Consider the following 27,028-nt stretch of genomic DNA (forward strand, 5'->3'; position numbering starts at 1 on the left):
AAGAAATGGTGAAACCTACATACATTTATATTAGGATGAACAAAGAGAGGCAATAGTGGAAACGTAACTAAACTATGTGATGAGGCTAAAGGAAGATATAAATTATTTTATCAAGGTCTGTTTGTATAGAATTATCTTGAGTTTCACTCCCCGTTAAAGAATGTTTCTTTAACGGGGAGTGAAACATCTACTGTTTTTTTAAGTGCTTTCAGCTCAAAATAAACCTATGCCAAGGTGACATATCTTCGGGTGGCATATTCTGCCATTCTTTAATTCCAACACAAGTCATCATCCTGAAAATCAAGCATTAATAAGATTGTTTAGCGTCTCTGGAAGTTTTATGCATTCAGCTGAGGCAGTAAATGAATTTGAAAGAAAAATAAGAGAGGGAAGGGGATGTATGAGGTTAACAACCTTTCTCCCTTCCTCCCTTTCTTCCTTCTTTCTTCTCCTTCTCTTCCTCCTCCTCCTCTTAATTCTTGTTTCTCTCTCTTTCTTTTACAGAGGGAAACTGTGTTGCCTTTTACAGCAATTTGAAACACTGCAGGCATTTTGACAAAGATACTGGTTGAACATATAAAAAGAAAATACCAAACATGAACAAAAATATTCTTCACAGATACTGTTTTTAAAATGACAAACTGGGGCTTCCCTGGTGGCGCAGTGATTGAGAGTCCGCCTGCCAATGCAGGGGACACAGGTTCATGCCCCGGTCCGGGAATATCCCACATGCCGCGGAGCGGCTGGGCCCGTGAGCCATGGCTGCTGAGCCTGCACGTCTGGAGCTTGTGCTCCGCAACGGGAGAGGCCACAACAGTGAAAGGCCTGCGTACCGCAAAAAAAAAAAAAAAAAAAGAAAGAAAAATCCAGCAAACTGTATGTCCCACAGCAAAGAATTGGAGTCCACAGATTATCAAGTCAACACAAAAGGAAAGAAAATAGGTAATGGACATAAGGAAGAAAATGACCTTTAACACAGATTGACCAAGAATTCTTATTGTTTTAAATATATTTTACATCTCAATGGTTTACATATGTGTTGTATAGCATTTTCTTATAATGATATTGCATAATTTAATTTAGTCCTTGAATATTGTCAAGATAGCTTTTTATGAAAGGTGAAACCTTCTTGGTTTAATGTGGTAGATGTTGCCAGATGTATCGGCTAGTTCTTCCCTCAGTATCTTAGTCACTGCTTCAGCTTAAAATTCTTAGGTTGTTCTTTGAAATTATGAGAAGAATAAAATCCAAACTGTAGAATATGATAAAATGTTCTATTATATGAAATCTTCATTTTTCTTGAGCCTCAATTAATATAATTGTTTAACTTCCAATTTTCTTTAGATAGATGGAAGTAAAATATTCTGTTATTCAATACATTATCCCATATCCCTTATTTATACTTCTGTATATTCTGATTCTTTGGCATGGAGCATTCTTCCACATTTTTGTGGAGTGGCTCAACTCTATTTTTCCTTCAAGAAACAGCTAAAACTTTGCTGATCATGTTCAGACACAGGTAACTGTGTCTCCAACATGCTTCCTCAGTACTCTGAGCTTCTATTATTGTGTTTTTATAGTGTATTATATTTTTCACATAGTTCTTTGTTTCCAACCCATGGCTGTGAGCCTCTGGAGTGTAATGACTGGCTGCCTTTTAATGCTATGTCCAGAACAAGTAAATGGTAAAATACAGTATATAGTGAGCCTCCTTCAAATATTTGTGAGAAAACTATCTCCAATGGGTTCTAACATACTAATAAAAGTACATAATGTTTTAACTTAATTGAGATTAAAAACTCATGAAAGAAAATTCTACTATATTTGCAGAAGAGCATTATAAAACATTCTTTCATTTATATCCAATAATGAAGCAACCATGAACATATAGTGATTTTAGTTTCATTATTTTTTCAGTAAATTCTTCACTTTCTAACATATACACACACACTATGGACTCAACTGTGTTCCCTAAAATTCATATTTTGAGGCCCTAACCCTCAATGGGATGGTATTTGGAGATAGGACCCTTGGGAGGTAATTAGGTTTACATGAGGTCATAAAAGTGGAGCTCTTATCTTGGCATTAATGCCTTTATAAGAAAAGATACCAGAGAGATTGCTTTCTTTCACTTTCCTTTGTGTCAGGTTATAGCGAGAAGGCAGCAGTCTGCAAGTCAGGAAGAGACCTCTCACCAGAACCCGACCATGCTGAAAGCCTGATCTTGGACTTCCAGCCTCCAGAGCTGTGAGAAAATAAATGTCTGTTGTTTAAACCACCTAGTCCTTGAATTTTGTTATGACAGCCTAACCTAAGATGGTATATATACTATCTTTACAGCTATAATATATATTATACACATAAACATAAACTCTCTCTCTTTCTCTCTCTGTCACTCATTATATAGGAAATATCATCTCAGATACACCTCAAAATTAAATGACATAATGTGTCTGGCAGTAACAAGAAACTAAATGTCTACTTTGTACCATTGAGATCATTAATCAGTTGCAATTTAAACCCCCAAACACAATGTTGTATTTTTCAAACCTAGCTTTAAGTATTTTTAAAGGATCCATTATTCATCAAAGGATTACTAAAACTGATATTTTACACTAAATTGTCATTTTAACCATATTAACTTTTAAAATAAATATAATGTTATGTTAATTTAAAAAAGCTTAAACTAGAATTAGAAGCCTGCTTCACTGGAAAATTCATATCACATCAATTTTGAGAGACCAAAAGAAAAAAAAAAAACAACAAAATAAAAACCTTCATATGTTACAAAACCTGATAGGAATCAATACCTGTATTCCTCTTGTGTGAAGCGTGGGATTTCTCCAGGATGTAAGACAAGAATTTTCACAGTGGCACTGCTGGACATCACAGGCTCACCATCATCAAAAGCAACAACCACCAACTTAAAAAGTAAAAAAATATTCAAGTTAAAGATGATTTAAAAGAAGAAAATAAAAGCATCATTTTTCTATGAATGTTTTTAATTATTGGACTGCCTGTTTCCAAAAGGGGGAGCAGTGATCATTTCCTCATCGCCTACCAGGTAGCAGAGACTGTGCTAGGATATTCATAACAATCCCACCAGGTAGATACCATTATTTCCATTTGCCAGGTGAGGAAACTCAAAGAAGTTCAGTTAATAACTCTATGATAAAAAAAAAAAACTACCGGTAAAACAGGTATATGATACTACATCTCTCCAATTATAAACTCTTTTCTCTTTCACAATCCCACTGGTGCCTACAGTAAAAACATGAAACTTTATAACTGCCAACACCTATTTCAAAAGCATTAAATTCAGTCACATGGATAGGAAAAGCTAATTAGCTTGCTTATAAAAAGAAATTAATTTTTCTAGTGAATTAATTGTCTGCAAGATTATAGGGCAGAAATACTTCACTCTGGAGGATAAAATTGGAAATCTTTATAGTTTAACACACTTTGATATACACTCTCTTAAAAACAATTAAATTATATAAAATGAAGTTCATACTGTAGAATAGAAAATGTTCAAATGATGCAAACTAAAGAAAAGCTTTAGTCTTAAGATGTAATCTCTATATATTATTAGTAAAATAGCTTTTATAATTGATCATTTTCTTTGATAACCTCTATTATGTCAAGAAGAATTCTAATGTTTATTTTAAGAAATGTTAAGTTTCAAAACTATGTGTTTCTCTAGATTGTATATAATTTTGGAAGCTGCAGGTGACTAATCTAAACTAATTCAATCTAGATCACGTAACCACAACCAAGGGTCATCCTGAGAGCCACAATCTGCCTTTGGGTTAATACTTTACAAACAGAACAAGTATTTCAAATGGAGATGAAATTAAGTGAGACAGAGTGCTCACTGATATTCACAAGGTTAACTGATGACGGTACTTCCCCAATGTACGGTCAAAGGCTTTATTCCCAGGGACAAAATTTTTTCTAAGTAATTATAGAAAATGGAAACAGTCAAACATTTAATAAAATGGATTATTTATTATAATAGTGAAGGGTAGTATTATTTCAAGTTTTCTAAAAGTATAACATATCAAGAGTACATAAACTTGAACCAGCAATTGCCTCTAGGTACTTACTTTGAGAAAAAAAATAGCACGTGGCAAATAATATCTGCACAAGGAGTTTCACGACAGCAAAGGTGGTTATAACAAAAATTGGAAATGACTAATTATCCAACAACAGGATATTGGACAAAAAACACCACAATAGTATATTATACAATAGAACATCACACAACCATTTAAATAATAGCATTAATAGTATTTAAATTTTAAAGAGAAGTATGAATAATACAATCATACAATCATGCTATTTTAAAATATATATTTGTATACTTTTATTTGCAGGGAATGTTATCATAAGGATAGAGATTAAAATGGTAAATTTTAATCTCCAAAATGTGAAATATCAAGTGTTTTTTTTTTCCTTTTACTTAACTGTATTTTCTAAGTGTCTATGCAGTAAAAAATGCATTGTTTTGTAATTTTAAAATACTAAAAAGGAGAAAAATGGGAAGATGTATGGTTATTTGTTAAACCAAACTCTCAATCAAAAGTTAAACATCAAACAGACACCAAAGAGAAAACACTGCACTGACCTTAAAAATTGTTGTAGGTTCTTCATTAAGATTAACTCGAGTTATTACTAATCCAGAATCTTCTTCTACATCAAAAATACTGGCAGGATAAGGAAAATGGACATCATCTACTCTATATCTCACACGACTTGCAGGTAATCCCTAAAATAAAATTATATATTATTTCACAAAATGAAAACAAAGGGTAATGATAATATAAAATTGATTTGTAAAATAAAGTCTTTTAAAAATGAAAAATCATATTTTAACTTTTCATACTTTCAGGTTTAAAATGTAGCAGAATCTTTATTTCTTTAGAATAACAATCTGAATCAGTGAAGTGTCTTTACTACATGTTATTTAAAATCATTTATGTGAAAGAATAAATCAGTGGTTTCCTCGGGTGTCTTCCCGTCCACATTTCTTTAATTATATGAATCTCAGCTTCTTCCTTGAACACGGTGTTTAATATTTTATATTCTGAGACCATTATAAGTTATTTTCTTTATTATACTTATTTGAACTCTGTGATACTCAGAGAAAATAAAGTGTGGAGGATTGAGGTAAAGTGGAGGAGTGGGTATGGAAGTAAAGGAAACATTATTTACCATCTGTTCTGTGCTGTTTACCAGGATAGGTTTTTTCTTAAATAAATAAATTCTCACAACAATCCTTTAGGATAATATTACTACTAATGTTGATAGTAATAACAGTAAAATAATGATAGTTAACATTTGTTGAAAGCTTATTATGTGTGAGAACCATAATAAAAATGATACATATATAGTCTACCACACATTTTTCAGTTAATGAACTTGAAGCTTATAGGGAGTTTAAAAATGTTGAAATGTCCCAGACATACACCAAGGTAAGTGGGAATAGCAAGCAAAAAATTCATTTTTCAAGAAAAATTAACACTTGATAATTTTGAAAAAGACTATAATGAGAACAGTCAAAATTTACTGAACATCCTCACTTATATTAGGGGTAAGATTGGTTTTATTTTTAATTATACAAGGTGACACTTGGGTGGGCACTCTAATCTTTTTAAGTGCTTAAGGTCTGTAAATCTCTTAAGTCAGTCCTAGAAGTACAATAAAATAAACACCTCAGACTCAGAGTTAGTATGTGGTTGAGTTTGATCTCAAACCCTAACAGACACTATATTATACCACAAAACTCTTTAGAGAAGAACACCTCTATTTGACATTATTCTGATGTGAGAGAAGCAGGATATTACCCCCATGTTACACCCATAGCCTGAACTGGTTAATTATGCTTTGGGGAAGGATGGTTCTGAGAACATTGTTCTCTGTATTGTTGAGTTTCTTCATGACTGTCCTTAAAAGGAATGTGTTGCTCTGTGTTTGTTCCTGAGTCACATTTGGCCTATAGGACAAATATGTTAGCCTTCAGGACTTGTGTAATTCCCTAATGATTATCTGTAAGTCCAGTCCTTTCATTCATGACACCTCAGTTTATCACTACCTCCTTGAATACTTTATGTAACTCTTTTCACTCTTTTGCCTTTCCTTCTTCCTATCTGGAGGCTCCGGGTCAGACTGCTTGTTCCCAATCTTCTTGGAGTTTCCCAAGGCTCTGTCACAGGCAATTTTGTCTTCTCTACGTCTGCTCAAGTTCCATGCCTTTAAATACCTCTTATTTGTTCATAAATCCTAAATTTAAATTTTTGGCTCTTTTGTCACTAGAGCAAAACTACAGCAAAAACCATTTCAAGAACAAATTTTCAGTTTCTGCTGGCATCAATACCCATTCAGTCTGTAGTACAGTATTAAAATTTTTATGACTATCATGAATCAGTTATCAAGAAACTTAAAGAAACTTAGAATATGTCAGTTACACTTAGCATGTTGTCTTTAATAATGCCAAGGTATTAATGATACATTTGGAATTATACCTTTAACTGATAAAAGAGAAAAATGTTTTCGTGTTGCGGAGTGTTATCTTGTAGATGCCTACAACACTTTGCTATCCAGAACATCCTATAATCTTCCTGGAGGATTGTTACAGATAAGATTGTATGTATAAGAACATGTACATTATATTTAGCTATATCAGTAAGCTTTTCATTCTGATTTGTTATTCTACAGATTGCTAGCACATAAAAAAAGTGGCCCTGAGATGACATTGTTAGCCCGCAAAAGACATTTTAATTGTTTCTTCCATCACCCTTGTTATCAAGGCACCACATTTTATTTCATATAACACGATACAACTAAATACCTTGATTTAGATATTCTTTTGAATATATTCAAAAGTTTTTTCCTCTTTCTTTCCCTCCCACCCTCCCTCTCTTCTCCCACCCTCCTCCTCTTCCTCCCTCTATTTTCCCCTTCCTCTCCCTCCTCCTCCCTGTTTCCTTCCCTCCCTTCCTAATTTTCTTTCCAAAGTCTTTAAAAAGATAGTCTTGCTTTTACAGTTAAATAATTAAGCTATGTAATAGGTGAAGGTAACTGGCTTTGGGAAACAGCTTCAATTAACTTGCCTAACATTGTCTCTGGGACATTTACAATATGAATCAGGTCAAATGCATGGTTTTTATAAATTCATAAAAATTATAATTATTATGGCTTTAATCTGGAAAATAATGTGCAATCCAGATGTATGACACAACTTAAAAAATAATCATCATAAGCTTTATCTCTTAAAATTATTTATCATTAGTATTTATTAAACATTATTTAATATCTGATCATGTTAAAAATTTAATAGATATGATCACAGTATTATACTGTACAAAATTCATTCATTATATTTTAAAAACTAGTCCACTGAGCTTATAAATTATACATTTTGATAATTATGAGATGACATATAAATATTCAAATTACCATTTAGATAATAAAAATTTATGAAATATTTGGTCTTTTATTTTAAATTGTACTAGCAATAGAGTGATCTTTCTTTACTCTTACATATTTCCAATAAGCTGATATTTCTTCCAGTTGAATACATTAGTTAATCATATTTATTTTTTAAAGTAAACTAATCTATAAAAACATACTTAAAATTGAGATGAAATATTTAATCATTACTTTCTACTTCAATTTATGATAATATAGTATATAGATTATATTGTACCTTTACCTATATGTATTTATAAGTGTATTAAGAGGGACATTTTGGACCATCAATAGTGAAAAAAGAGCTATATTTTTACAAAAACAAAGTCAGTCTTTAAAATTTTTATTACTATGGCAATAGACTCCTTTTCTATAGCATTTCCAAATTATCACAAAATCAATCTAATAGCAACACTAAAAGTAGTTTACAAAAATTGCTTTCTTAAAGTTCATACTAAACTAAAAGTAGGCTGTGGTTTAATTTATAAATGATGAGCAAATGACTCCTTGGTGCTGCACTCTGATCAACAAAATTTATTTGTCTTTATTTAGGACCAAAAAAATCTTGGGAGGTCATTAGTTAGCTTCCTATCTTCAGACACTAAAGGCTCTTCCTTTCTGAAACACTTGCTAAAACCAAACCTCATTTTTTCCTCAGCAGTGATGGAACATAGTGTTTTCTTTTTTTCAGGGGAATAAAATTCTTCGTAGTTTTGAAGACCAATGTTTTACCCCTGAGCCTCACTTTATTAGGATAGATATTTCTAATTGTTTTTGTATCATCCTAGGCATTCTTTTCTTGCTTTTATATCTTTTCTCCATGCCCTTTAACCTACCATAGTTGTTTAGGAAATGTACTCAAACTGTGGATTCAAGAGAATAAAACAAGTTACCTGATTGTTTTAGGTCACCATCAAGGAAAAAAATACTTTGATATCCACCTAGTGGAATCCATTTAATTTTATTCCTTAGTTCAATGGTTAAATCACATCTCTTTCTTAGTACAGATATTTTAATCTCATGTGGTAAAATGTATTTTGCCACTTCAGGACATGTAAAATTTCACAAGGAGACTATAAAATGGACTTTGATCCAACACAATTTATGACACATTAGTAGGTAATCCCATAATACATGTAATATTACATAAAAAAAGACTATTTAAGCTATTTTGGAATTTTGCTCTATTTACCTAGACACTATGAAGAGGTATTAACAAAGGCAAGAAATGAAGATAGAATTAACCAAGACATAAATATTAATTTAATAGTAAAGTGATGAAATTGTCTGCAAAGATTCTCATCAGGCAGTGGTGGCAAAAATAGTTTCCTATCATTATGCCTCTTGGAGTCTTTTGATGGGTAAGTACAATGAGTTTCTTCTTTAAATTTTTATGGAAACTGAGGACATGTGAGAAGCATAGCACGACAGCTTTTTTGAAGCCTCCTCATTTTGAAAGATATTTCTATAAATCCAGCTGACCTCATTATTGGAGCAAGCATTACTTCAGATAACCATAAATTTAAAAGATTAATGAGGTGCTGGCACAGGAATCCTTCTTAATGTCAACTTCCATTCACCAAAATATTCTTCGATACTTTCCCTGAATTTTCAAATAAGTGACACACTCACTTTTAGAGGGATATGTTTCCCTAAAGGAAATGTTCAAAACAGAAACATGATATGACTGTCAGCTTAATCATTCAAGGATGCTGAAAACCTTAACGACATCAAGTTAAGGTTAATAAGTTAACTAACCTTAATTTGGTTAATTGAAATTAACCACAATTTAGAACAAATTCCAAAGGACTTTTTGTTTGCCATTAGATAAAAAATATTTAACTCAGTTAAAAAAATAGAATTATAGAACTAAATCATTATATATTTATTTCATATATGGCATATTTTTAAGAGAGAGATGTATAAATTGTATAAAATATTGGCAATTGAAAATTTTACAGATTATTTATCCCCTAACGTTTATCATTTTACTCATGTTTTATAGTACAAAGGTTAATTCATTATATGTGGGATTCATTCATTCATTCATCTATTTGTTTATTCATTCAACACATTAAATGGACACTGCTGAGTCCTGAGAGCACACAGATGAACAAACTCACAGCCTAGTTGAGGAGTTCATCTTATATCACCTCCTTCCTGATATTCATTGACAATAATTCAGCCTGATTGGCCTTATAAAACACCAAGCTCACTCCTACCTCAGCACTTTTCCATCTGCTGTTTGTTCTTCCTGCAATACTCTTGTATGTGGCTAGTTCCTTCTGGCATCCAGGTCTCAAATGATACCTCTTTTGCCTATACCCACCCATAAACCACTCTGAATCAAATCTTATTTTATTTTCTTTATAGTATGTATCCTTATGTGAATTTATGTTACATATTTACTTGTCTGTGGGTTTGTAGCCTACCTCTGTCCCTTGACTGCGAGCTCCATTAGAGAAGATACTTATTTGGCTTGGCATTATTTAAGAGATCAACAATAATCTGTTAAGTAAATATGTATAATACCAGCAGTGCTCATGTATATGTGGATCCTGGGCTGGGCTGCCAGGATGAACAACTCTAGGGGGGATCACATATACAGATATGATGGGAATGGCTGCCTGTGTAACCCCCGGCCTCCCCTGCTAAAACCCCCTGCTAAAAATGTATATATCCTGTGTTCCTGTTTGCAGTGGCTCCATGTATATTTTTTAAGAACAAAGAAGAAAGAAAGATTACATCAGTGACTTTTGTTGGGGAAGAGCTTTCACAAAAGAGATGAAAATAGAACTTATGAAAACAGAGTTCCAAACAAGTAGAAGATTGAAGGAGAATAAATAGTCTTTCAAAAAGATTCCTGAGAAAAGTTTTGGAGAAATAAAACCATGTATCATTAGCAAAGTCCTTCCCTTTTTTTCTGGACTGGCGGAATATTACGTACTATCTCTCTCCTACTTCTCAGCCTCTGTCCTTCTAGTCTATGTTACTTTCTAATTATATCTAATACATTCTGTTGTTACGTCAATCCTTTAAAATAATGACATAATCCTCTGGATTTTTCTAATAAATTAATCCGCATGTGATCTATATTAATAGGATATAGATGTTTTCTTACACCAACTACACTATACAAGGTGTAAAATCAGAGTTACATAGTGGGTTAAACTAATGTTGAATAAGATTGAGATTTCTTCAGTATACATTTGGTAATTGCAAGAATCATAGCTACATAGGTAATTTTCTATATGGTTTAGAGGACCTCTAAGAATTTACTTACCTCAGAATGTGGCTAAATTGTTGGCAAATTTTCAGTTTACTACCCACCAATATATGTTCATAGATACTTATCCATACCTACTCATATTCATCCTCATGATCATAGGCCAATAATCAGAGATAGCGCTTTTGTACTTAGGGCCTCATAATCAGTCAGATGGGGGAGACAGAAGGTACATAGATAAACATAATAAACTCCTAACATTTCTGGCTATAAAGGAGAAACATGAGCATTACCAAATAAAGGTTTGAGAATTAGAGCAAAGACCTTCAGATTTATAGTCAAGTGGACTTTATACCTCACTGTGTAGGTGCTTACATATGAAAATCTGATGTGCTTTAAAATGTATTCGATTTATAAGATTGTTGCAATTGTGTTACATGTGGAGTCCAATCTGGCATGTAATTTGAGTATTAAAATGGCAAACTAATATTTAATTTATGTGTGAAGATTTTGGACAATTTATCTTAAACTCAAAAAGAATAAAGTAGCTGCCCAGCACTTCCTGCAGGTTGAGCAGCCCTTCAGAGTAGCAAGGTGGATTATTTTGTGCATTTATCATCTTACCTGGACGCTTTGACTTGAAAAACTGAGAACAGGAAAGGCACAGCTAATTGGCCGGCCACGAACAACTGAGGAGGCAAACCTACACCTCAAGTCTCTATGATGTCTTTTCAAGGGACTTCCCCGGTGGTGCAGTGCATAAAAATCTGTCTGCCAACAAGTGGGGGACCATGGACACTCAAGGGGACAGGAGGAACCCCCAGCGACCGGCTTGCAGGATTGTGGTTCCCAGGCCAGAGGTCGGGCCCGAGCTCCTGTGGTGGAAGCTCAGAGTCCAAACCGCTGGACTAACGGAGAACCTCAGACCCCAGGGAATATCAACTGGAGTGAGGCCTACTGGAGGTCCAAGACCCAGCTCTATCCAAATGCCCAAAAATTCCAGTGCTGGATGTCTCAGGCCAAACAACCAGTAAAACAGGAATACAGCACCACCCAACAACAACAAAAATTGAAATGACAAATAAATTTGTTACAGATGAAGGAGCAAGGTAAAAACTTACAAGACCAAATAAATGAAGACGAAATAGGCAACCTACCTGAAAAAGAATTCAGAGTAAGGATAGTAAAGATGATCCAAAATCTCAGAAACAGAATGGAGAAAATACAAAAAACATTTAACAAGGCTCTAGAAGAACTAAAGAGCAAACAAACAGTGATGAACAACACAATTACTGAAATTAAAAAATACTCTAGAAGGAATAAGTAACAGATTAACTGAGGCAGAAGAACGGATAAGTGAGATGGAATACAAAAAGGTGGAAATAACTGCTAGGGAGCAAAATAAAGAAAAATAAATGAAAAGAATTGAGGACACTCTCAGAGACGTCCGGGAAAACATTAAACACACCAACATTCGAACTATAGGAGTCCCAGAAGAAGAAGAGAAAAAGAAAGGGTCTGAGAAAATATTTAAAGAGATTATAGTTGAAAACTTCCCTAACATGGGAAAGGAGATAGTCCATCAAGTCCAAGAAGCACAAGAGTACCATACAGGATAAACCCAAAGAGAAACACGCTGTGACACATATTAATCAAACTATCAAAAATTAAATACAAAGAAAAAATATTGAAAGCAGAAAAGGAAAAGCAACAAATAACATACAAGGGAATCCCCATAAGCTTAACAGCTGATCTTTCATCAGAAACTCTGAAAGCCAGAAGGTAGTGGCAGGACATATTTAAAGCGATGAAAGGGAAAAACCTACAACCAAGATTACGCCACCCAGCAAGGATCTCATTCAGATTTGACAGAGAAATTAAAAACTTCACAAATAAGCAAAAGTTAAGAGAATTCAGCACCACTAAACCAGCTTTACAAAAAATGCTAAAGGAACGTCTCTAGGCAGGAAACACAAAAGAAGGAAAAGAGCTACAATAAGAAACACAAAACGATTAAGAAAATGGTAATAGGAACATACATATCGATAATTACCTTAAATGTAAATGGATTAAATGCTCCAAGCAAAAGACACAGACTGGCTGAATAGATACAAAAACAAGACCCGTGTATGTGCTGTCTACAAGAGACCCACTTCAGACCTAAGGACACATACAGACTGAAAGTGAGGGGATGGAAAAAGATATTCCATGCAAATGGAAATCAAAAGAAAGCTGGAGTAGCAATTCTCATATCAGACAAAATATACTTTAAAATAAAGACTATTACAATAGACAAAGAAGGATGCTACACAATGATCAAGGGAACAATCCAAGAAGAAGATGTAGCAATTGTAAATATTTATGAACCCAACATAGGAGCACCACAATACATAAGGCAAATGCTAACAGCTGTAAAAGGGGAAATTGACAGTAACACAATAATAGTAAGGGACTTTAACACCCCACTTTCACCAGTGGATAGATCATCCAAAATGAAAATAAATAAGGAAACAAAAGCTTTAAATGACACAGTAAATAAGATGGACTTAATTGATATTTATAGGACATTCCATCAAAAAACAACAGAATACACTTTCTTCTCAAGTGCTCATAGAACATTCTCCAGGATAGACCATATCTTGGATCACAAAGCAAGCCTTCGTAAATTTAAGAAAATTGAAATTGTATCAAGTATCTTTTCCAATCACAACACTATGAGACTAGATAACAATTAGAGGGAAAAAAACTGTAAAAATTACAAACACATGGAGGCTAAACAATACGCTACTAAATAACCAAGAGCTCAATGGGGAAATCAAAGAGGAAATCAAAAAATACCTAGAAACAAATGACAAGGAAAACACAACGACTCAAAACCTGTGGGATTCGGCAAAAGCAGTTCTAAGAGGGAAGTTTATAGCAATACAATCCTACCTCAAGAAACAAGAAACATCTCAAATAAACAAACTAGCCTTACACCTAAAGCAATTAGAGAAAGAAGAACTAAAAAAACCTGCAAAGTTAGAAGGAAAGAAATCATAAAGATCAGATCAGAAATAAATGAAAAAGAAATGAAGGACACAATAGCAAAGATAATAAAACTAAAAGCTGGTTCTTTGAGAAGATAAACAAAATTGATAAACCATTAGCCAGACTCATCAAGCAAAAAAGGGAAAAGACGCAAAACAAAAGAATTAGAAATGAAAAAGGAGAAGTAACAACTAACACTGTTGAAATACAAAGGATCATGAAAGATTACTACAAGCAACTATATGCCAATAAAATGGAAAACCTGGAAGAAATGGACAAATTCTTAGAAAAGCACAGCCTTCCAAGACTGAACCAGGAAGAAATAGAAAATATAAACAGAACAATCACAAGCACTGAAATTGAAATTGTGATTAAAAATCTTCCAACAAACAAAGCCCAGGACCAGATGGCCTCACAGGCCAATTCTATCAAACATTTAGAGAAGAGCTAACACCTATCCTTCTCAAACTCTTCCAAAATAGAGCAGAGGGAGGAACACTTCGAAACTCATTCTACAAGGCCACCATTAACCTGTTACCAAAACCAGACAAACCAAAAAAGAAAACTACAGGCCAATATCACTGATGAACACAGAGATAAAATATCTAAACAAAATACTAGCAAACAGAATCCAACAGCACATTAAAAGGATCATACACCATGATCAAGTGTGGGTTATCCCAGGAACACAAGGATTCTTCAGTATACACAAATCAATCAATGTGATATACCATATTAACAAATTGAAGGATAAAAACCATATGATCATCTCAATAGATGCAGAAAAGCTTCTGACAGAATTCAATACCTATTTATGATAAAAACTCTCCAGAAAGTAGGCATAGAGGGAACCTACCTAAATATAATAAGGGCATATATGACAAACCCACAGCAAACATTATTCTCAACGGTGAAAACTTGAAACCATTTCCACTAAGATCAGGAAAAAGACAAGTTTGTCCCCTCTCAGCACTATTATTCAACATATTTTGGAAGTTTTAGCCAGAGCAATCAGAAAAGAAAAAGAAATAAAAGGAATCCAAATTGGAAGAGAAAAGTAAAACTGTCACTGTTTGCAGATGACATGACACTATACATAGAGAATCCTAAAGATGCTACCTGAAAACTACTAGATCTAATCAGTGAATTTGGTAGAGTAGGAGGATACAACATTAACGCACAGAAATCTCTTGCATGCCTATACACGAATGATGAAAAATATGAATGAGAAATTAAGGAAACAATCCCAGTTACCACTGCAACAAAAAGAATAAAATACCTAGGAATAAACCTACCTAAGGAGACAAAAGACCTGTATGTAGAAAACTATAAGACACTGATGAAAGAAATTAAGGATGATACAAACAGATGGAGAGAAATACCATGTTCTTAGATTGGAAGAATCAATATTGTGCAATGATTATACTATCCAAAGAAATCTACAGATTCAATGCAATCCCTATCAAACTACCAATAGCATTTTTCACAGAACTAGAACAAAAACTTTCACAATATGTATGGAAAAACAAAAGACCCCAAATAGCTAAATCAATCTTGAGAAAGAAAAACAAGGAGTTGGAGGAATCAGGATCCCTGTCTTCAGACTATACTACAAAGCTACAGTAATCAAGATAGTATGGTACTGGCACAAAAACAGAAATATAGATCAATGGAACAGGACAGAAATCCCAGAGATAAACCCACGCACCTATGGTCATCTTATCTTTGATAAAGGAGGCAAGAGTATACAATGGAGAAAAGACAGCCTCTTCAATAAATGGTGCTGGGAAAACGGACAACTATATGTAAAAGAATGAAGTTAGAACACTTCCTAATACCATACACAAAAATAAACTCAAAATGGATTGAAGACCTAAATATAAGGCTAGACACTATAAAACTCTTAGAGGAAAACATAGGCAGAACACTGTATGACATAAGTCACAGCAAGATCCTTTTTGACCCACCTCCTAGAGGAATGGAAATAAAAACAAAAATAAACAAATGGGACCCTAAAAGGTTTTGCACAGCAAAGGAAACCCTAAGCAAGACAAAAAGACAAACCTCAGAATGGGAGAAAATATTTGCAAATGAAGCAACTGACAAAGGATAAATCTCCAAAATATACAAGCAGCTCATGCAGCTCAATATCAAAAAAACAAACAACCCAATCCAAAAATGGGCAGAAGACCTAAATAGACATTTCTCCAAAGAAGATATACAGATTGCCAATAAACACATGAAGAGATGCTCAACATCACTAATCATTAGAGAAATGCAAATCAAAACTACAATGAAGTATCACCTCACTCCGGTAAGAATGGCCATCATCAAAAAATCTACAAACCATAAATGCTGGAGAGGGTGTAGAGAAAAGGGAATCCTCTTGCACCGTTGGGTCAGTGGAAATGTAAATTGGTACAGCCACTATGGAGAACAGTATGGAGCTTCCTTAAAAAACTAAAAACAGAACTAACATATGACCCAGCAATCCCACTACTGGGCATATACCCTGACAAAACCATATTTCAAAAAGGGTCATGTACCACAATGTTCATTGTAGCACTACTTACAATAGCCAGGACATGGAAGCAACCTAAGTGTCCATCAACAGATGAATGGATAAAGAAGATGTGGGACATATGTACAATGGAATATTACTCAGCCATAAAAAGAAACAAAATTGAGTTATCTGTAGTGAGGTGGACGGACCTAGCGTCTGTCATACAGTGAAGTGAGTCAGAAAGACAAAAAGAAATACCATATGCCAACACATATATATGCAATCTAAAAAAAAAGAAAATGGTTCTCATGAACTTTGGGGCAGGACAGGAATAAAGACCCAGACTTAGAGAATGGACTTGAGGACACAGGGAGGGGGAAGGGTAAGCTGAGACAAAATGAAAGAGTAGCATTTACATCTATACACTACCAAATGTAAAATAGATAGCTAGTGGGAAGCAGCTGCATGGCACAAGGAGATCAGCTTGGTGCTTTGTGACCACCTAGAGGGGTGGGGTAAGGAGGGTGGGACGGAGATGCAAGAGGGAGGGGATATAGGGATATATGTATGCATATAGCTGATTCACTTTTTTATACAGCAGAAACTAATACAACAGTGTAAAGCAAGTATACTCTGATGATGATGTTAAAAAAAGGAAAAAGATTCCACCTGCCAATGCAGGGGACATGGGTTCGATCCCTGGTCCCGGAAGATCCCACATGCCATGGATGTAAGCCCGTGCCACACAACTACTGAGCCTGCGAACCACAACTACTAAGCCCATGTGCTGCAACTACTGATGCCCGAGCACCTAGAGCTCGTGCTCCACAACAAAAGAAGCCCCCACAACGAAGAACAGTTCCCACTCACCGCAACTAGAGAAAGCCCATGTGCAGCAATGAAGCCACAATGCAGCCAAAAAAAAAAAGAAATTATTGACTTCAATTTTAAACATAATTTATCTGAGTAGCAGTAGAATTAGAACTAGCTGCACAGGTTACAATACATAATAGATGACACTGCATATTTAGGCCAGTGACAGGAGGAGGAATTACACAATAGAGAAACTGGTTTAGTGAATCTAAAAGTTCATCATGTGCACAATTCCTGTGGAGCAGGTCAATACTCTTAGTTCTTCACTAGCATATTTTACTTTGCAAAACATGTTGCAATCATTCTTTGGTTATTTTCCCCAAAACATCCCTAATAAGAAAACAAAGTAGGGCTTCCTTCATTCAGGTCACTTTCAGCAAATAAATAAAGGAAGAGCTTTGAAGTCAGAGAAAAAAAAAGATAAAAGTAGATATGTATCATTACGAAGTGAAATAAATTAAAGATGTCTATTTAAATAAAATACCTTACTAATTTGGGAAAAGAACTTTATTAAAATATGTACATATTTATTTGGGGGGATTGTAAAGACCTTATTAGTACGGTGTTTTTATGAAAACTTTATTCTCAAATTTTATAGTGTCATAGGTGACACCAGAATTACTTCATGGGTGCAGACATTGACATCCTAAGGTTTACACATGATGAGTATATAAGTCTTGTACCAAACCAGAGGCAAAGTTAGGCATGTTTGCCATCACCCTGAAAGCAAGGATGATGAGGAGGAGATATTAACTAACGTCTATGTGCCCAGCATCGGCTAAGTGCTTTCATTCTCCATTAAACCTGGGTACTAATCCAGTGAAATGGTCTTATTATTCTTATATGGAAATGAGGTTTAAAGAAGTTAAGTAACTGCTGTACAATATCATTTTTCCTAGTTACACACAGATGCCGGCACTAGTGACATTATTCAATAGCTCTGAGACTCTGGAGAGGTCTGCCCTCAGGAAAGATATGATTTATGACACATATTAATAAATGAATTAATTTGTTTGTTCATGTATTAGGCTTCTTTCCAAATAAGATTTGAGGTAGTATGTGACTTATTTAAATATTGTATGGTTTTCAAAAGTGAAAGGCATGATTTCAACTTTGTGATGACATTTTATCTACTAAATTTGACACGTGTAAAACTCAATAAATATTAGTATGAGACAATGCTACTGGAATAGTCATGTATTTAATACATATATAGTAATATGGTGATATAGTGATACTCTGAATGAGGTAATTTTTCTAGATGATGGGAACATGATAGACAAAAACCGTGTCATGTTGGTGCTTACATTATAATTTTAAAATCAAAAGTAACATATTTATACAGATTGATAAAATTTATGTATCACAATAAAAGTAAATTTATATAAAAAATAAAACCTTAAGATCTCAATTATTTATTCATTACTCAATTTTTATACTTTTTATTTTTATTCTTACAGTGAGTGCTCAACACAAAATGTTTTGACTTTATGATGGTGAGAATGTAATTAATTACTACAGAAGGTAATTGCAGATTTGTATGAAAGATGTGCTAAAGTTGCAAACGCAGGAAATTTCAATGAGACTATAATGGACCAAAATAATTAAGTCCTTAATATGAGGCCATATGTTGAATTAGTCATTTTTCTTAAATACGTAATTATCAAGAAATTACTTACTCAGGCCCATATAATTTTCTTCATAATAATGGCAATCACATTATATCAGGGAATACTAAACCTATTATTATCATCACACACAAACATTAAGTAATTTGTTTTCAAGTACACAAAGATTTTTCTCCCTGATGTGGTTTCCAAAATTCTTTTAGCCAATGTCTTTGAAAGCAACTAATCTGATTTATTTTGTAACAGTGTAATTCACAAATCATCTAAGTATGATTTAGCAGAAGGGATTACTGTAAAGTGGTTTATACTGTTTATTGCAGCCATAATAACTTAAGGTTCTTTTTTTCTTTTTTTTTTCTTCTTACTGAATCTTAACCAGCTGCTAAGTTATCCTTAAAAGAGACTACTACAGGTCAAAAGCAATCTACAGATTCAATACAATCCCTATCAAGCTGTCAAGTGTTTGACATTTTTCACAGAACTAGAACAAAAATTTTACAATTTGGAAACACAAAAGACCCCGACTAGCCAAAACAATCTTAAGAAAGAAAAATGGAGCTGGAGGAATCAGGCTCCTGGACTTCAGACTATACTACAAAGCTACAGTAATCAAGACAGTATGGTACTAGCACAGAAACAGAAATATAGATCAATGGAACAGGATAGAAAGCCCAGAGATAAACCCACGCACCTATGGTCACCTAATCTATGACAAAGGAGGCAAGAATATACCATGGAGAAGAGACACCCTCTTTAATAAGTGGTGCTGGGAAAACTGGACAGCTACATGTAAAAGAATGAAATTAGAACACTCCTTAACACTATACACAAAAATAAACTCAAAATGGATTAAAGACCTAAATGTAAGACCAGACACTATAAAACTCTTAGAGGAAAACATAGGCAGAACACTCCTTGACATACATCACAGCATGATCCTTTTTGACCCACCTCCTACAGAAATGGAAATTAAAACAAAAATAAACAAATGGGACCTAATGAAAGTTAAAAGCTTTTGCACAGCACAGGAAAACATAAACAAGAGGAAAAATCAACCCTCAGAATGGGAGAAAATATTTTCAAGTGAAGCAACTGACAAAGGGTTAATCTCCAAAACATACAAGTAGCTCATGAAGCTCAATATCAAAAAACAACCCAATCCAAAAATGGGTGAAAGACCTAAATAGACATGTCTCCAAAGAAGATATTCAGATTGCCAGCAAGCACATAAAAGGATGCTCAATATCATTAATCATTGGAGAAATGCAAATCAAATTTACAGTGAGGTATCACCTCAAATCAGTTAGAATGGCCATCATCAAAAAATCTACAAACCATAAATGCTGGAGAGGGTGTAGAGAAAAGGGAACCTTCTTGCACTGTTGGTGGGAATGTAAATTGATACAGCCACTATGGAGACAGTGTAGAGGTTCCTTAAAAAACTAAAAATAGAACTACCATATGACCCAGCAATCCCACTACTGGGCATATACCCTGAGAAAACCATATTTCAAAGAGAAACATGTACCACAATGTTCATTGCAGCACTATTTACAATAGCCTGGACATGGAAGCAACCTAAGTGTCCATCGACAGATGAATGGATAAAGAAGATGTGGCACATATATACAATGGAATATTACTCAGCCATAAAAAGAAACAAAATTGAGTTATCTGTAGTGAGGTGGATGGACCTAGAGTCTGTCATACAGAGTGAAGTAAGTCAGAAAGAGAAAAACAAATACCGTATGTTAACGCATATATAAAAAAATGGAATCTAAAAAAAAAAAAATGGTTCTGATGAACCTTGGGGCAGGACAGGAATAAAGACCCAGACTTAGAGAATGGACTTGAGGACACAGGGAGGGGGAAGGGTAAGCTGGGATGAAGTGAAAGAGTAGCATTGACATATATACACTACCAAATGTAAAATAGATACCTAGTGGGAAGCAGCTGCATGGCACAGGGAGATCAGCTCGGTGCTTTGCAACCACCTAGAAGGGTGGGATAGGGAGGGTGGGAGGGAGGCGCAAGAGGGAGGGGATATGGGGATATATGTATACATATAACTGTTTCACTTTGTTATACAGCAGAAACTAACACAACATTGTAAAGCGATTATACTCCAATAAAGATGTTAAAAAAATAAAAAAAGAAAAACTACAGGTCAAACTCTCCATGTAATCACTGAAAAGATCCTGTGCTTTTCTTTTTTCTCTCCCCTTCCGTGATTTTTAACACCTGAAGTGATTACTATGTTTTGACAACATAGTGAGTCAACACTCTTATAGGCAAATTCCTTATGACAGATGTCACTGATTTAATGCAATGTCTATGCATAATTCAGTTTCTGCAGATATGGTATTAGCATAGCCATTAAAGATTCTAAGAAATATTTGCTGCAAGATTATTTACCACAATCTCTCTTGGGAAACATGTTTTTCAATGGTAAACTTAAACTAAATACCTAATGACATCAAATAACAAATAATATAATCCTTATAAAATTTCTTTATATAGATAAGGTTTTTTTTAATTTATAAAAATAATAGTGGGCTCACATTCAACTTCCCTCACAAAAACCAACTCGCAAAACCAAAGGAACATAAATATAGGTACGAACCTGAACTGGTGTTAGTAATTAGTTACTTGTTTTCTCTGCCTTGAAACCCTCCCAGTTTTCTTATGATGAAATAAGAAATCTTGGCACTGTTTTCATGCCTTCAGAGTCCAGAGGATCTGACTCAGGTTTACCTCTCCAGCCTCCTGAAAAAAATTGCTTTCTTTTGGTTTTTGAAACCTATTTTTCTTTCTTCCGCTTTAGGGAATAATTTTTCTGCCATGCCACTTTGCCTTGGAAACACCTCCTTATCTTTCAGACCTCAGCTCTGAGTCATTTCCTCCAAGAACGTTCCTTCTTTGACAATCCAGACAAAATCAGGCTCTCTCTCATCTGGTTTTACAGCACCCTGAAGATATATTTCTTAGAGCGTTTCAGTTTGTCATTTCTATTTACTTGATTGGTTTCGATTAATTTCTATGTCTTTAAGTTTACAGTTCTAAGGCTTCATGACAATTTTAATCCTCAATACTTAATGCACGATGCTTAAATAACACTGGATGCACACACATGCAATAAACATTGAGGAATATGTACTTTGTTTGGATCACAGGGACAGAGATTAAAGTTAAATATAATCCATAGTTTATGGAGCATTTTTATCAATGGATCTGCTAGGCATATTTACCTCTCATTCCCCTATCTCCTTTCATGCTCACACCTCAATTCAACCTCCTTTTCCCTTCAAAGAAAACCATTGTAATGCATTTAAAGAGTGTCTTTTAACTAGACTGTTGTGGTATCATTGTTCAGCAATATCCACTTCTTTTTCCTCTACTTCATGCCCCATTGACTTTGCTCTTGGTCATGAGACTTGCTTTGGTCAGTGGGATGTGAAGAATTGTGATACACAACCAGAAGCTTTACGTGTGATCATGTGGTTAGAAAAGTTCTCCTGTGTTCCTGTCCTTCACTGTGTGAAGAGCAGACCTACTTAGTAATGGATTCCTGAAGGAGGAGGCATGTGGAATTGACATGAGTCCAACCCAGCCTTCAGCCTGAAACCAAGGCCAGCCAATACCTAGCTGCCTCAAAGATCCATGAATAAAAATATAAATCTTTTTTAGAGTGAATGAGTGGTATTTTGGTATTGTTAACTATGCAGCATTTTAGTAAGAAAACTTAGTTCATGTTATTGTGTGCATTTTTGTTTTCTGGGTTTTTTTTAACTTTACATAATGTATTATTTTCTTTTTCTCACTGTTTTCACTAAGTATTAGGTTCTTACATTCCATTCTCATTGCTATGTGTTCATAAAATACTGCTGTGCTAGAAGTTCACAGGATACTTCCCACTTCTAGGCATGTATCTAAAAATGATTGAAATCAGAATCTTAAAGAGGTATTTGCCCTACAATGTTTATTGAAGCATTATTCACAATAGCCAAGATAAGGAAATAACCTAACTGTCCATCAGTGGATGAGTAGATAAAGAAAATGTGTCATATACATACAATGGAATATTATGCAGCCTTAAAAAATAATAAAGTTCTGCAATTTGTGACAACATGGATGAACCTTGTGGATATTATGCTAAGTGAAATAAGCCAGTCACAGAATGGCACATAACTGCATGATTCCATTTAGACGAGGTATTTAAAATAAACTGAAAAAAGCTAAGAATAGAATTGTGGTTACTTGGGGGAAGGGAGGAATGGAGAGTTGCTGTTCAAAGGGTATAAAGTTTCATTTATGTTATTTTTGTTCTCATTTTACAAATGTGAGAACTAAGGAGCAGAGTGACTAAGCAAATTGTCCAGGGCCACAAGAGCAGTCAGTAGGAACTTTAGGAGTAGAAACCAGCCAGTCTCACTCCAAAACCTTTACTGTTGAAGCCATGTAAATCTTTCCTGGGCTGATGAACTACGTACACAAGTTTGCAGATTGCAAGGGGCCGTCATATACCAGACACATTAATACAGAGCAAGGGATATCTAAATATTTACTAGTGAAAACATTTAAGTTCCGGAATAGGGAGTCTTATAAGCAGAAACAAACAAACAAACAAAAACCTAAAAATTAAAATATATATATAGCCTAATACTTCTACAGTGTTAAAAACCAGAAAATAGTGGAAAATCCTATGTATGGTTTTAAAGGGCAGAAGTTTGAACCCAAGACTCTAAGTAGTTGTAAACGTGTCCAAGAAATATAATTTAAATTCCATAAATAATTTCTGTGGAGAATGCACATAAGTAATTCTTCAAAGAAAATGTAAATAATAAACTGATAGTCTCAAAAACAGAAGCAAAAATGATGTATATATAAATGTTACATTCCAAAATAACTCAGACACATGAAAAATCAAAGGGTAAGGAAACTGCAGGAGAGCAGAGGCCAATTTACCATGAAGGTTACTCATGAGTTTCTAATCAACAGAACAATGGTCCTTCACTTAGCTTGATTTCACTCTCCTTGCCCTGTCTGGAAAAAAAAAGAAAACAAAACAAAACAAAAAAACCCTTTACCATTTATTTTCTTTCTCTGCATTGAAAATTTCTTCTGAACCACATCACTGGCAGACTGCTCTTCTATGCTCTTAGTCTTTCTTTTCTCTCACTCTTTCCACAGTTCAGCTCTTGGCCCATCCTCAAAAGGGCATAACCTGAGGATTTATTTCCAAGTTTTTGTTTTATCTGATTATGCTTTCTCTCTTGGAGCATGTTATTTACTCTCATAGCTTCAGCTTGCATTTAGGTGTTTCCTCTTCCACAATTTTTCCTGTGCTCCTAATCCCATGTTTTCTACCTGATCCATCCTGGCGTCAGATCAAAGCAGCTGTGGCAACCCAGTATCTGCCTCAGGACTTCTTCATGGACTTCTTCATATTGTTCATCTGTGCAAAGGAATCTTGGCACCATCCTGCCATCTGCCTCCAGCCTCCTGTCAGCACTAGAGGCTATGTATTCTTTAGTTTGAGGCACATATAACTCTGGGAAAGAGATAAGCTTCCTGCCAGCTCTGGCACTATGATTCCTGGGTAGATCTGGTGAGTATTACTCCTTCACTAGTCATGTCCTGGCTTAGTCCTCTGAGCCTCCTTGCTCAGGGAAGGAAATCAGACAACTTCTATCATTCTGTAGATAAACTTAGATATTTTGAAATCATTTAAAATTTAATTTGTCCTAGTTTGATCTCATTATTTTCTCCTTAAATGGCTTTCTTTTCTATCTTATTTCTATCAACTAAGATCATGAATATCTTTAACACTCCAGCTAGAAACTCTTGATTCACTTTTGATTGTGCTTTTATTCTGTCTGTGATCTTCAACCATCCTGCTCAGTCACTATTAATTTTTCCATTTCAATGCCTTTTAAGTATTTCTGTTTTCTCCATTTCCCTTGTCCGCCTTGTTTTCTTCATACTTAAATGAAAGCTATAGCTGCTAACTTATCTTCTGGTTTTCATTTATTATCTCATCCAATGAAGACTACATATCACAGGAAATAAATATTCTAATATGTAGCTTTGATTCTGTCATTGCCCTGTTTGTAAGTCTTTAGTAAGCTTCCATTTTCTATATAATAAAATGGGTTTGTAAAACCATATCTGCTGCATTTCCTGTCTACAAATGAGTCTCTAAGACAGCCCTAATATGTTCTTTTAAGTAGTTAATATTAATTGAATCAGACATAGTTCAAATCATGTTACCCAAATTTATGAACACATGATGAATATTTCAACTCTGTAATTTTTGAATATATTTCCTCTGCTAGTTTCTTCTACCCTCACTTAAATGAATCTCCTATACTCTGGAAAAGTTGAGTTCCTGTCCACAGCAGGCTCAGACTGCACCAGGACACATTCACTTGTCTATTCTTGGCACCTTTCTTACACACTGTCATGGCTCTATAGTGTCATATTCTTATTGTTAAGTCCACCATAAATGTTTTCTTATTGGCTGATTGATTCAACAGTGTTACGAAGTGTCCATGTTGCAACAAGCACGTTTGACTGCTGGTCTACTGTCCACGCATTCAAGGATACGGAAGAACTGTGAAGTGGGTAATGATAAGACCTGAAGATAACAGTAGGATGGCTTTGAGGGTGTTAAAGCCAAGAATCCAGATTATAAGAAGCCAAGATACTCTTTTAGAGGGTCTCTTCCCATTTCCTCTGGCAAGAAAGTCAAAATAAAGCACATTATTTAAGCCATAAGGGAGACCTACGAGTGAGCCCCAGAGGCAGCTTGTTATATTTCACTCAATTCCCTTGGAAACCTCTCTTGTTGCAACGTATTGGGATCCTAATCCCATGAGGTTTATTCTCATCAAAAAAAAAACAAACAAAAAAAAGACATATCACTGGATGACACTTTTGTAAAGGTTAAAAAAACCCTGAATTTTATAGACATCACTACTTAAAAGAAAAACACCCTGTTAGCCCTGGTAGGCATTGCAGTTTCTGAATTAGAAGAAAAATATTTGCATCTGAAACAGTTAAATCTAATATTGATCTCAAGTAATGTTAACAGTATATTTGGTCTTGAAAAGAATCTATAAGCCACAAAACAAAAGAAAATGACACAGATTCTTAAAACACTTAGATAAGCCTTTTCTAGACATAATCATGTATAAACTGTCTCATAAAACCTTGTCTTTGTATTCATTTACACTTTCAAATCTAATTATAACCCACTGTCATTCTACAGATCAAGTCCCAACTGTTTCATTGTGTGAATTTTTATGTGAGACCAAAGGGACTCAGGCTGGGCTACCTCATTTCAATATTCACAAGCAGACATGACTCGTGAAAATAGTTCTTGATTATTTCCCTAACAGCTTTGACGTGAAGGAAAAAACCCACTGAGCTACATACATTCCCCCAACATGCTCCAGGGTCAGCAAATGTGGTTATTAGGCACTGATCTTTAAAACCAGAGTTTACGCTACATTGCTAGCAATAACCTAAATCAATACAGCAAAACAACACAAACCAGTATGTGATGAGTGATGAAAAACAGATCTGCAGATATAGCAATGGAAAATAATACAGAACAGCCATATTATCTGGAGATAAAAATACAATCTTATGACACTCCTAGCCCTGAACAGTTTCAACTATTTCACACAAAGCCAGCAAACAGCAAATCATGGATAAAGACGATGCTGTTTTTATTCTACTGTTATGCCCTCCGCTAATAGACTGCAACATAATGACTAGGCAGAGGGTTAAGCATTTTGAGAATATCGCCATAAGTACCTTGCATTATTTGGTGACATCATGACATTTTAAGTCATGCATCATGGAAAAGAAAAACTGACCATCTTTTTTACTCTCTAGAGATCAACAAAAGTATCCTCAAATGACAGAAAAAGGATGTTAAATCCACCTGTGCAATCACTTTAAAAATAATTCCTCAGGAGAAACTTCAGGCACGTGCACACACAGAGGAAAGACCACATGGGGACATAGTGCAAAAGTGGCCACCAGCAAGCTAAGAAGAGATGCCTCAGAAAGAACCAAACCCACCTCCATCTTGACTTTGGACTTCCAGCCTCCAAATCTGAGGCTTCCGGAAAGATGGCGTTAGAATAAGATGCGGAGATCACCTTCCTCCCCACAGATACACCAGAAATACATCTACACGTGGAACAACTCCTACAGAACAACTACTGAACGCTGGCAGAAGACCTCAGACCTCCCAAAAGGCAAGGAAACCCCCACCCCCGCCACGTA

The 27,028-nt window shown here is 34.7% G+C and overlaps 1 protein-coding gene across 7 annotated transcripts in view; it reads right to left on the minus strand.

Moving 5' to 3' along the window:
- PCDH15 (protocadherin related 15) overlaps nucleotides 1-27,028 on the minus strand; it is a 1,372,333-nt gene that overhangs the window by 129,245 nt on the left and 1,216,060 nt on the right. For all 7 annotated transcript variants that reach the window (XM_079899577.1, XM_079899579.1, XM_079899582.1 and 4 more), the window contains 2 exons: nucleotides 4,628-4,768; nucleotides 2,811-2,923 (listed from right to left, as the gene is read on the minus strand). In XM_079899577.1, the coding sequence (XP_079755703.1) occupies nucleotides 2,811-2,923; nucleotides 4,628-4,768 (254 nt within the window). The remainder of the gene's footprint in view (nucleotides 1-2,810; nucleotides 2,924-4,627; nucleotides 4,769-27,028) is intronic.

The sequence above is a fragment of the Stenella coeruleoalba genome (genome assembly GCF_951394435.1).
Source record: "Stenella coeruleoalba genome assembly, chromosome: 16".
Lineage (NCBI taxonomy): Eukaryota > Metazoa > Chordata > Mammalia > Artiodactyla > Delphinidae > Stenella > Stenella coeruleoalba.